Genomic DNA, 14,288 nt, shown 5'->3' with positions numbered 1-14,288 from the left:
GTCCTGGAATTAATTTTTATCATAAATTGACATTTGAAGTACGGACTTTCCCCAAGTTTGACTTGATTGCCATTTCGTTTTATAAAAATAATTTCCTACGCCCAATTTCAAAGAAAGAAATCTTTTAAATACTACAAAATAGACCAATAAAAATATGCTACGTTATAAATAACCTGAAATTCTAACCTATACGTAGGGATTGTTCTTCTCTTATTTACCTCTCATTTAGGTTATAGTTAATTCAAGCGTAACATTCATTATCATCTCAAAAATTTGATGTCCATCCTATACTTGTTGAACTAATTAAGAAAAAAATTCATCATATTTGTATCATCACGAGTAATCTAATATTTTAGCTTAATATTTTAAATTAAAAATTAATTAATTTTTTAGCACTTAGAAAATTCATCATTAATTTATTATAAATAATATTTATAGTATATTGAAATATAAATTGCGTGCACAGCAAGGTTTTCAACGTCGATGTCGATGGAAATGTCGAGGTCTCATGGAAATATTGATGGAAATATCGATAAAATGTCGATGTTGATGGATATTTTTGTAAAAGTTATAGAAATTAAAAAATTGTAAAAAAATATTTAAATTAATAAATAAACATTTTATATTTTTAAATAAGTTAAAAAATAATTAATATTAAGATTATGTAAATATTAGTGACTTTTTTTTTGATATTTTTCATATTTGTCAATTTCTTTATACTATGATGGAAATGTCGATTTATTCTTCATGTCGATGTCGAACCTATGAAAACATGGACATGTTATTAGAAATGTCGATGTGTCGATAGATATTTAGAATCATGGTGTACAGTTTTTTCTTTCTACAGGTGTACGGTAGTATTCTGGCCCTGGAGAACAAGATCTCGAGAGAGAAAAGAAAAAGGTCTTTTCTTTTTTCCATCTCACTAGGTAACACTTAATTTGGTCCTCAATTTTGAACTTTTTAATTTTATCTTTAATATATTAAAAATTATCAATTAAGTCCATCAGTCATGCCACTTAAACACGAAATTGGATTGGGTTGATTTTGCAAGTAATATTTTTGTAATGGATGTGGATTCAGTTTTATTATGGGTCAAAGTATCATCAAAGTAGTATCTTCACGTTCACGTGTTCAAATATGTTAATAAAATAATAATTTAACAACAATATATTAAGGGATAACTTGAGATATGACAAAAAAAGTTAGGAAATTAAGTAAAATAGCAACAAGATTTGAGTTTTTCAAATATAGCAGTTTTTTGGCAAAAAAACGGAGGCCCACTATGTAAATTCCATATATACCATGTAGCCCAAAAAACCATAAATACAGGCCCGTTGGTGGAAGCCCAAAAGAACCCTAGGTTTCTATTGTTTGAAATTCTATTTCCCTATGATTTCTTAGTGATTTCTAATTGATTACACATTCATCTCCTTCCCCTCTCCTTCGATTTCTCCTTCACAGTAAGTTACCCCTTTCTTTCTCATTTTCCATGCATGTCATTTCGTGGTAATATATACTTGATATACTTTTAATTTACCACTGATATACAACTAATATAGGACTGATATATACTAATATAATTTCTGATATAGTACTGATATATGATTTATCATTGATTTACCACTTATATATATTTGATATGTACTTGATATACTTCCAATTTATCAGTGATATACTTCTGATATAACTATGATATATGTGTATTGATATATAAACTTCTGATATGATTATATGATGTTCTACAGAAAAAAAAAAGTTGTCTTTGAAATCGAAGTTTTGGTTCAAAATGAACAACTGATGTGATTATATGTTGTTAGTATATATAACGTATGACTTCATGGTGAAATTGTTGGTATATACAATTGATATACCACTTATATAACTTCTTATATGATTATATGATTTACCATTTATTGATTTATCACTGATATAGTCATGATATATATCAGATATAACACTGATGTACCTATAATATATTTTGTATGTAGTATATCAATGTGATATACTCATCTGATATGCTTCCTATTATAATAGAATGAAGAACATAAACACTTCATTAATTTAAAATAAAAAGAATAACAAGATGAACAAAAAACATATTAAATACGGTAAGAAATTTTTGGAATTCTAAAAAATTGAACCCTAAATTGCAAAGAAAAATCCCAATGATGAACAAAAAACCTATTAAATATGGTATATGTCTGATATACGTCTGATATACTATTGATATGATATTCTAATATACCTGATCGTGAGTTTCTATGTAATATATTTCCAATATACTATTGATATGATATTCCGGTATATTTGGATATGTATGTGATATACTACTGATATGAGTGTTTGATATATTTGAAATATAAATGTATGATATACATTTGATATACTAATGATATGAGTATCTGATATATATCTGATATGCTGCTGATTTATCTTTTATCTACTTTGTTGATATACCTATGACATATTTTGATATATTATATTTTACTTTAATAGGATAATCAAATATGGTATTCTAGGGTTAAAGTACAACAATACTCTAAATTAGAAACAATTAACAACATCTTGAAAATGCTTTCACCAATCAACAAATAACATAGAATAAATAGTAATGATAAAATATATCAATTAATATAAGTAGCCGATATACCATGTATTGAGTATATCAATTATAGATATACTTAATATAAAATATATCATTGTGATATACCTCACTGATAACAAACCCTAATGAATCCTTTTTAAAAAATGATTAACATAAAAAGATTAAGGTTTAATAAACTCTTACTTTTTATTTTTTTTTAATTTTAAGAAAAAATTATCTTTTAAAATAATTTCTAAAACAAAAAGGTTTATCTTTGAGAAAATAAAAGAAAACAACTAAATAAAAATAATAATTTAAATATATATATTCGGTCGTTACATGATTTCTAGTAATTTCAAAAATCACCATTGACGTTCACATTCACGTTCCTATCAAGTTTTTTTTTTCTCATTTTCAGTAAGTATCAAATTTTTTCTCATTTTCTATGTCTGCCAATACCTACTGATTTCTAATTGATCAAAAAAATACAAAGGGTTAAAGCAGGTAAAATAATGATTTACTAATATACAACTGATATAGAACTGATTGACTTCTGATATACTAATGTTGTCAGATATACTCCTGATATATATGTGATATATGTTTGATATATAATAACGAAGCGATAACTGAAAAGGGTAATTTGGGAATACTGAAAATTTTAAAATCAAGATTTTCAAAAAAAATGTTATATCTGAAAATATCAAAAAGACATGCTATTTTGTTAAATATAGAAAACTTATATGCTGCCGATTACAAATCTCCATATATCAACTTCTTGTTAACAAATTTTAATAATTTTTTTTTACAAAATCACCTATGGAGTATTTTTAACACATCTAGAATTTTAAAAGATGGAGAACTAAATTAAGAATTATCTAAAAGATTGAAGGGCTTTGATATATTTAACCATAGAAAAGCAATAAAACATGAGGAAATTACACGTCATCCACCACAGGTCAACCTATCCAATCTAGAACGAGATCTACTAACAATAAATTTCAATTAAACTCTTAAATTCCATGTGAACTTTGAAATTGATTATAAACCGACATGAATAACTCAACTAACTTTTAAAAATAAAATAACGGCTGACATAAATTTATTTAAAGAAAAATCACTTAAAGATCGTCAAATTAAATTTTATCCTCAAATTTGGATAAAACTCATCTCTTTTTTATTTATTTATTTTATTATTATTATTATTATTATTATTATTATTATTTTTTTAGAAAGGATGATAAAACTCATCTTAAGACGAATGTTCACTTCAAAATATTTGATCTAAAAAACTTTAACCAATTCCAAGTTACATCCAAGTACGCTTCACCGCACACTACTCAAAGTCCATTTCATTAATCAATTAAACCACAAGAATAATAGAAGCACACTAATTATTTTAAAATTGAAATATTTCTGATGTAGTCCAACAGTACTGCACCATATATATTAAAAGAGTGTTAGCCAATCTATTTACCAAAAAGAAATTATGTGTCACTACTATATACACATGCAAAGTTATACGCAATTTATTCAAGACTGGCAAATCTAGATCCTAATATGTTCGTTGGGTAGAAAAAATAAAAGAAAAATAATGAGCTAAGTGAATAGTAAGCGGCCATACGAAAACAATTTCAGAAATTTTTAAACTAAGTCCTTTAAAAGAACTTTATAAAAAAAGTATAAAAAAAAAAACTTTAGGAATACATTTGCAAGTAAGTGATTGAAGAGGCTTAAAACCCAAGACATCTTTCAAAATATCTATAATCGCCACTTATCTTAAGAATTAATTATGATGTATTTCAGCACTAAATGGGATAGAGTCAAGCTATTGCTCTACACAAGCTGGCCCAACATATAGAAAAGAAAAAAAAAAGACATTCCAAAACATAATCATAGGGCTAGAAAAACTATAACTAAATATATACTCGAAACTAGTTAGTCACGAGTATTTCCACATGATATTGTCTTCTTTTAACATAACCCTCGCGACTTTGTTTTTTGTTTCATTGACATAATTACTCTTCCTTATATACCATACATCACTCTCTTTACTAAACAATGTAGGTTACAAACTCAATTAGAGATTCCCGACGTGTATTGCACAACTATGCATAGGCTAGACCCCACTACATAGAAGAGCCAACCTAGTCACTATGCATAAGATAGATCCCAATAAATAGCTATATTTGCAATTATGGTAAATATTTTTGCTACCACTTACAAATATCCTATTGATTAGATCATGCCAAAATTGCCAAACTATGATGAATGCATTATTTTTATTTTATTATGGAAGTTTTAAGCACAGGAAAAAAAAATTCTCCTAATTAACAAAGGATATGTGTCTCATATTTACAAAGGTGATTTAAGAAAAATTTTCTACATTTGTCAAAATAGTTAATTTCACCTAGCCTAAAGTATGAACACAGAAGCTTTATATATTATTGTGCGTGAGAACAAATTTCATCTCTTTACTCTCTTTTTGCTATTTTTTTTTTCTCTCTTATATTGCTGTCATTTCGTTTCTTTCATTTACTCTCTTTTTGAATGCTCTCACTTTGATGGGTCAAATTCCCTTTTCATGCCTCACGAAATCGTTGACTGCACGTTGGATTTAATAATATTTTGTGGCTACCATGAATACTAGAGATATAAAAGCAATATAAAAAAATCTCTTTTATCACTTTATATGCCACTTGTGGCCACGTACTTAAAAGTTTTAAATCGTGTTCCTAGACAGTGGTACGTTTGAGTCCTGTCATTTGTCCCATGAGAATAAACACAAGTCAACTCAAATAATCTCTATATTTAAAAGAAAATATAGTCTTTTAAAAGTTTGACAATGAAAACTCGCAAATATGGAATAAATTCTTGAAAATATGAAAACACTTTAGTATTATGGCTCAGGTTTGTATGGTAAAATAATAATAATGTCATATTTTAAAATAATTAATAATTATGGGTGGCACAAAATCTAGTAAAAAACAAGCGAGCGAGGGTCCAAGAGAAGTCAAAATAATTTTGAAATTCATTCATTTATATATTATGGTTCTTTAATGAGGAGTTTCACTATAAGTTAAAACCTACTAATTCTATTTTTGTTTATTTTATTTTCCAAAATAATATTCGAATCACTTTTATAAATTTAAAAATTATTCCATTTTGTAGACAGTAATATATTCGAAGAACATGGATCAACAACAATCAGTCTTGATATTTATTGGAATTAAATTAGAAACTTCACTTGAATTTGTAGACTGTGAGAATTTTAGTATGTGATGAGTATTATTTTTGTGTGAGATAGAAACCATAGAAAGCAAGAGAGAAGAGAGAAGAAAAAACTTTAAAATGATGCAAAGGGGAGAAGAAAAAAAATATTGAAATAAAAAAGAAGAGGTAAAATAAGAACAATATTTTTCCTTTGATTGAGCATTCTAGTAAGAAATTTTTGGTATCCACCGCTAATTTTTTGAGATGTAAAACATGTGAATGTAGAGAATGAGAGAAAGAGACCAGGAGAGTTTTATTTTTTTAAAAAAAAAAATAAATACCTGTCAAAAAATAAATGAAGAGAAATGTAGCCGAGAGAGGGAGGAAGAGAAAAAGGGGGAAAAAAGTTAAAAAGAAAAGAGGGAACAAAGGAAAAAAGAAAAAGAAAAAAGTGAGAAAAGGGAAGAAAAAGAGGCTTTTGGGTTGGATTGGGAGCTGGGACCGTCGGACTCTATAAATATTGACAAAAATCAATAACATGATATTTAATTTGATTTAAGTTTCCAATATCTTAATTTCAAAATGGAAACTTCAATATATTTTCCAAGTTCAATTATTAATTTCGAGATATTTTGATGGTATATGAAGTTTCTGACAATTCCACCACTAACCCAACTTCTGTGTACTGGAGGAGTACATCTCTTGAATGCTGAGGTACGTACACAATTTATAATTTATATCCACTCCATTTCATACATTACAGAAATTCTTATGCTGTCATAATGCCGTATTATTCATTTGGCATTTAGATGTTGATAAAAAAATAGTCGGAAATCCATCCAGAACAAGAGCTATATGGTTCGGTAGGTTTTGTGAAAGACCTGCTCAATTTCAATTCGAGCGAGAGCGGACATAAATCATTGATTCATATCATATGTTATTCAATGAATATATTCTTAGTACTCGTATATTGATGTATATATTTTATATTTCACATCATATCATAAATTTAATATGTATACATTTTAGAAAATGTAACAAATTTTCAAAATTTTGAAATATGACACATATTTAATTTTTTTTTAATTTTATTTTATGTGATTTACCTTACAAATTGATTTTGGCTTGAATTATACTATTTTGATAAATTTTAAACTATTTACTACATTTAAAATATATTTATATTTATTTATTTGTTTTATGCTAATATATCTTTTTACGCCATTTATTAAGTAATTGTATCTCTTTATATTCTCGTATTCATGTTTTAGGGTAAACAATATTATATTCATTTCTAGAATTTATTTATTTTATTAGAAATTAATATTATATTGATAATTGATATATAAACTTTGTGTTCAACTTTCTAATAAAAATTAAATATTAGAAATAATATTTATTATTATTTTTTTAATAACCATTATATTTTATAATCTCTAGCACTGATATCTTTTTACTTTTTACCCGAAATTGATATTATATTGAAATATAAACTTTGTGTGGTACATAGTATTGTATTGTCGAACTCACAATCTCTTGATTGGAGGTATTCGTCAATTACCGATGAACTATGCTCGCTTTGGCGTATTATATTTGTTATTAAAAACAATAAAAATAACCAAAAGTTTATTTATTTATTTTATCTTTTTGGTGACCAGAGGTTCAGCAAATAAATTGAGAATTAAGAATTGGCTAATTCTTAATAATTGATTAAATTTAAGTTTGACCACTAAACATTTTGTAAGGAAAAAATCTAATAAATTTTTTGACATTGATTTGTCTAATTTAATCTTTTTAACTTAAAAAAAAGAGCAATTATGCCTTTTAAGGACATATTCGGGCGATGTTATCCTTTCTTATTTCTCATCTATAATTTTATTATTAAATCTAAGCATTTAACAATTATTTATGTTTCATGTTTTTCATTCTTTTAAAAACATTTTTAAAATTGTATAGAAATTTGGGAAAAAACAAAAATAACTTTCTTGTCTCTTATTTTCTTTTTAAATTTGTTCCAAAATATAAATAAAAATATTATTTTATAATTCTTGAATCCCGGATGTTGTTGAGGGTATTGAATTCTATTTTTCTTTATTTAAAAAAACAATAAACTAGAAATTTACCAAATGAGACTTAAACTCTTAACTTTTGATTGGCTAACTTTGTCAAATTAATGCTTACACGCTACCAAAATGTTTAAACTTGTCCTAAATAAGCCAACAAATTTATCATTAAATAATTAATTCCACATCTCACGTCAATTAAAAATCGACAAAATTAACTACATAGATCTATTATACATGTTGGAGGCACATTTCCACATGCCACGTGTCAACAACGTAAAGGTACTTGGATTAAAATCCGTTTAGATTATAGTAATCCATTTGAGTCCTTTTCGGTCGGAAACCGAGGCACGAGTCGAGCTGTCCATTCTTTGTCTTTGACCTGTTTAAATGGTATGAACCGACAATGGGAATGTCTCTAAAATCCGACAGCACGTCGCATTTTACGGACGGTCGAACGACCGTTAGTCCCATGTCGGGACTCCTGTCGGATCCAAAATCTATAAATAGAGATGTCTGCTTCTAGTACAAGGTACGCGAATCCAATTGCATTCATTGAGTTAGATCGGATAAGAGCTAACTTGCTCGTCGGAGTGCTAACAGGTTCGACTAAGAAGATCATCCGGTGTGCTCCAACCTAACTGGATCCCGAGCTTGATCTCTTTGGAACACAAAATTGAAAAGAGTAGCATGACATAATCTTAAAAATGAAGGATTTATTATAACAGTTTTATATATTAAACCATTAAGAAATTTAGCTACGAAGGTTATAATTTAATCATAAAATCAAAACAGGGATCGAGAAAAGAAAAAGTGTGTGTAAACTTTAATGGATCCAATCCAATCATAAATCAAAACAGGGATTACAACCTGCTGCATCCAATCCAATCGCCTTATGGTTCACTGAATTTGTTTCTCAAGGAAAAAGATTATTAAACAGAGAGCACCAACGATTATCTCAAAATAAGGCTCTGTTTTACACTCTAATTTCCTCACAGTTGAGCAGAATCAGTAGTTAGCGACAGCCATGAGACTTCAAACGGATTGGAGATTTTCACTTCGTTTTCTTCTTCTTCTTCTTTCATTTTGCTACGGCAGATCAGATACCATCACATCAACAAATTTCATCAAAGACCCTGCAACTATAGCTTCCAATGGCAGTACCTTCAAGTTGGGATTTTTCTCACCTTTAAATTCTACCCGCCGATATGTCGGAATTTGGCTCAACAACATTTCCGTACAAACTATAGTATGGGTAGCCAACAGAGACAGCCCTCTGAACGACACTTCTGGGATCTTCACAATCTCAAAGGATGGGAATCTTGTGGTGTTGGATGGAAACGACACCGTCCTCTGGTCTTCAAATGTTTCTTCTCCTTTAGTGAACACAAGCGCCCAAATTTTAGATACCGGTAACCTCATTTTGCAAGATGCTGTTTCCGGGTTTGTTATATGGGAGAGTTTCCAACACCCTTCTAATGTATTCCTGTATTCCATGAAACTTATCACAAACAAAGACATGAACTCCAAAGACAAGGTTCAGCTTACCTCTTGGAAAAACCCTTCAGATCCATCTACAGGAAACTTTTTGTTTGGGCTGGATGTTCAATATCTTCCAGAATTGGTGATTTGGAATGGCCGTAATCCTTATTGGCGGTCTGGTCCATGGAACGGTAATACTTTTATCGGAAGACCCGAAATGACTGATATTTATCTCTCAGGATATAATCTTGTAATCGGAGACAACACCTACACTCTCTCTACTCCTTATCGTAGTGTTGATATGCAAGAATATGAATTTTTATCTTTGAGCTCACAAGGGAATTGGGAGCAGAAGTACTGGGATGCTAAGGAGGCGCAGTTGAAGAATTATTGGTCGGCTCTAGGAACGCAGTGTGATTTTTATGGTGCTTGTGGGACGGCTGGGATTTGTGATGTGAAAGCGTCCCCTGTTTGCAGCTGTATAAAAGGGTTTAAGCCAAAGCATGAAGAGGAATGGAATAAAGGAAATTGGAGCAGGGGATGTGTGAGAAAGACGCCATTGAATTGTACTCACAACTCCAACAACGCCACCGCTGAGGCTGCAGATGGGTTTTTTAAATTGGAAACGATTAAACTGCCATTTCTTGAACAGTGGTCCAATGCCTCTTACTATGAAGACGAATGCAGACAAGAGTGCTTCACCAATTGTTCTTGTACTGCTTATGCATTTGAAAAAGGTATTGGTTGTATGCTATGGAGAAGGGATGATTTAATTGATATACAAAAGTTTGAGAGTGGTGGAGCTGATCTTTATCTTCGAATGGCGTATGCAGACTTGGATCATACTACAAGTATATATTCTCCATATAAATTTATACTGCAATTTTTCTCATCATTGAAATTATTTGTATACATGTTGTCTTCTAACATTATTTTCATCAACACACATCAGATCAGGTAAAAGACAAGAAACGAATTATTATAGCCATAGTGCTACCAGGAACGTTTATCATCTTCATTACCATTGCCATATACTTTTGGTGGAGATTGAAGACTCACAAACATGGTAATTAAACGTACAGTACTTGATTATTTCATTTCCTTACCATTTTTACTAGTGGATAAAATAGTCATATGAAAGTAAAATTTGAGGTTTATAAAACAGAGAAGAAGACAAGTATCAAATCCAGCAAAAAGGGAAAGATTTTGAAATGCACAAGGGATGATGATACGATTGGGGATGAAATTGAACTCGAAGAGTTGCCTCTTTATGATTTTGAAGAGCTGGCAATTGCAACAAACAACTTTGATTTAAGTAACCAGCTTGGGCAGGGTGGCTTTGGTCCAGTATATAAGGTAAAGTAATACTTCTGTAGATCCTTTTTTCTCTCTCTCTCTCTTTTGATTAACTGGGAGCACGGATAGTTGAAGAAATCATGTTTCTTTTTTTCAGGGAAAATTATTAAATGGACAGGAAATAGCAATAAAGAGACTTTCAAGAACATCTAACCAAGGGTACGAAGAATTTATAACTGAAGTGAAAGTGATTTCAAAATTACAACATAGGAATCTTGTGCAGCTTCTCGGTTGTTGCATTGAAGGAGAAGAGAAGATGTTAATATATGAGTATATGGCCAATGGAAGTTTGGATGCGATGATATTTGGTTAGATTTTGCACTAAACTTTACTAGATATGATTTTAGTTGAGGAAAAACTTGGTTCTACAGTGTGAAGGTCCAAGATACACATTGCTCTGCAACCAAGTCTTTTCCTTTTAGCTGCTTTTGAATATTCATTTCATTAACCAGTACTATTAAAATATATGCATTTTGTAGACTCCTCCAAACAAAGCATTTTGGATTGGAAGAAGAGATTTAATATAATAGATGGAATTGCTCGAGGTCTTCTTTATCTTCACAGAGATTCGAGACTGAAAATCATTCATAGAGATCTCAAAGCAAGTAATATCTTGTTAGACAAAAATTTGAATCCTAAAATTTCAGATTTTGGCACGGCAAGAATTTTTGGTGGCGATGAAGTTGAAGCAAACACTATAAGAGTTGTTGGAACTTAGTAAGTATACCCTTCACCATTTTATATCATTTGATTCTAATTAGGTTATTGACTAACAAGTTCTTGTTTTATTTTATTATTATTTTTTTTTATCAATTTAGTGGATATATGTCTCCTGAATACGCATTGGAAGGTCAATTTTCAGAAAAATCAGATGTGTTTAGTTTTGGAGTTTTGCTACTTGAAATTATTTGTGGGAGAAGAAATACAAAGTTCCACGAGCATGAACATGGGACAAGCTTGGTTGGATATGTATGTCTATGAAAAAACAATTTCAAATTCCTGATAATTATAACCTTCAAATCTCAAACGATAACTTCCACAACTTTTTAAACTTGGTTTCAGGCATGGAAGTTGTGGGTGGAAAACAATCTGATTCCTTTGATTGAACCAACCATACATGAATTGTGCTTCCAACCAGAGATTTTGCGCTGCATTCATGTGGGGCTCTTATGCATTCAAGAATTTGTAGATGATAGACCACATGTGTCTACCATTATTTCAATGCTCAACAGTGAAATTATAGATCTTCCCTCTCCAAAACGACCTGGATTTGTTGGCAAATCACACAAAAGTGACATGGAGTCATCTGAACAAAATCTAGATAAATATTCTACCAATAGTGTTACATATTCTGTAAATAGTGGTACACCTACTGCAATTACACCTCGATAGTGTGTAATTTCTCTAAGTTGGTATAATGGCGTGCACTTGCGACTTTAAGTCCATGTGGATTTTACTTTTCTTTTTTTTTTTCGTCCGATTTCAACCTCCGAATAAGTATATATCTTTATTGTTGAGTTATGTTTATGTTGATGTCATTCCAATATATTTGTAGATAGACTTTATACCCCTCTTCTAATCATCAACTCTGAATTTCTTCAAGGGTTTGGCTCAGTTTTTAACTTTTTCTTTATTTCAGACTTGTGGCTTTATGATTTTCTAGAGGGTCACTTTTGTGGACAATTTTTTCTACAAAACACGTACAAAATTAATGTTAAAACTATGCATATGTTAACCGCAGGAAGTGATTTCTCATATGTGTTTATTGAAAATCCTAAATAATTAAATCAACCTATATACAATTACTTAATTAGACAAGTTGAATCACTACAGTAGAATTAATTTACTAAAATATATACACATTGTACAAAAGGGGTTGTAAACTTTTAAAAAACAGCGTGTTATGTTATTTCCGATGCTTTTATATTCCTCATTCTTTTGTTGAGTACTAGTCCACGACTCTTTGACTTTTATATCTCTCTATATTTAAAGGTATATGTATTGTTCCCATATCCACTTATTAAAGACAATAGTACCCCTCATATATCTCCACGATGGTATGATAGTGTTCGTTTTGGACACGTTCTCACGACTTTACTTTTAGTTTCACCAAAAATATTTCATACTAATAGAGATGGTCATATCTTATATACCATAGATCATCCTTTTTTCTAGCTAATGTGAGATTTTGCTTACGTATCTTGCAATCCCAAAAAAACAAAGGTTTAATTATTATTTGTGAGAAGAAGTGTCATCCTCGCATTCTTCTTCTACTTTTTTTTTTTCCTGCTGCTAATTTCTATTTTTCTTTCTTTATCTTTGCACTTTTCTTTATTTCATATCATTCTTTATTTCACTGCTCTTAGCATGAGTGGAATTCCTTTTTTATATCTTGCATGATCATTTTTAGTATGCCTCAAATTTAAGTAGATTTGATGAGCTGTCATGAATATTGAGATTAACAATAAACTTAAAAGATAATCTCTTACCTCTTCAAATCTCTCACGATGGCAATTTAAGATTTTAAGTAATCCTAGTATTTCTTAACAACCATCCGTTATCTCAGGAGAATATTTGGCAGTTAATCTACCATAGCATATGAGCTTGATATTTTCAAATAGTTGACAATGAAAGCTTTCTCAACAAAATTTAAATAATTAATATACCAATAGTGTTACATTTTCTATATATACTCTGCACCTGGATAGTGTGTAATTTTCTCTAAGTTGGTATAATATCGTGCACTTGTGACTTTTAAGTCTATGTGGATTTTTTATTTTTTATTTTAAATTAATGTGAAACTTGGGTGTCCTTCCAGCATTTTTTTTCTGGGGTACAACTGGAATTTGAACCTTCAACTTGAAGATAATGAATATATGTTTTTACTATTGAGTTATATGTCTATGTTGGCGTGATTCCAATACATATCCATATAAAGTTATATCTGTCTTGACATAAAATTAAATTAATTATAATCATCAACTATGATATATACTTTATATGATAAATTTTGATAACTAAATATCTAATCACCTTTCTTCTGACACACTTCTTAACTCTTTTCTCTATTTACTCTCGTTCGATTGCTTTTCTAGAGGGTCACTTTTGTGGACAAATTTTTTTACAGAAGACGTATAAAATTGATGTTAAAGCTATGCGAATCGTCTTAATCATAGTGATTTCTCATATGTATTTATTAAAAATTCTAAATGAACCAGCCTATTACAATTAGACAAATTGAATCAATACTGTATAATTAAATTTACAAAATATGTTACTAAAGGGGTTGTATACTTTTAAAAAACTATCGACTATTATGTTATTACCAATGGTCTTATATTCGTCATTCTTTGGTTGAATACAATAAAAGTATTAATCATCGTATAAATGTCAATTTTTACCTATTCTTTCGTAAAGTCATATATTAAATTCATTTCCTTGGCTTTTTTTATTATTAAAAATGGATCAAACATATAGTTTTTTTTGGTTGGAGTATAACACATGGGTTGGGATCCAATTCACAATATATTGATTGGAGATATATGTCAATTACCACTGAGCTGATCGCTTTAGCAATTGATCAACAT

At 29.6% G+C, this 14,288-nt stretch overlaps 1 protein-coding gene across 1 annotated transcript; it reads left to right on the top strand.

Annotated features, from left to right (window-relative positions):
* The first annotated feature begins 8,640 nt into the window (after positions 1–8,640).
* LOC111010636 (G-type lectin S-receptor-like serine/threonine-protein kinase SD1-13) lies at positions 8,641–12,303 on the top strand. Its single transcript, XM_022284118.2, has 7 exons — positions 8,641–10,196; positions 10,298–10,411; positions 10,511–10,701; positions 10,799–11,009; positions 11,181–11,418; positions 11,520–11,670; positions 11,764–12,303. Exons 1-7 carry the CDS (start codon positions 8,891–8,893, stop codon positions 12,091–12,093), a joined length of 2,541 nt encoding a protein of 846 aa, XP_022139810.1. The 5' UTR covers positions 8,641–8,890; the 3' UTR covers positions 12,094–12,303.
* Positions 12,304–14,288: the final 1,985 nt, after the last annotated feature.

The sequence above is a fragment of the Momordica charantia genome (assembly GCF_013281855.1).
Source record: "Momordica charantia cultivar OHB3-1 chromosome 3 unlocalized genomic scaffold, Mcharantia_2.0 BLBB01000003.1, whole genome shotgun sequence".
NCBI classification, from domain to species: domain Eukaryota; kingdom Viridiplantae; phylum Streptophyta; class Magnoliopsida; order Cucurbitales; family Cucurbitaceae; genus Momordica; species Momordica charantia.
This window is presented reverse-complemented; position numbering and strand designations above follow the sequence as displayed.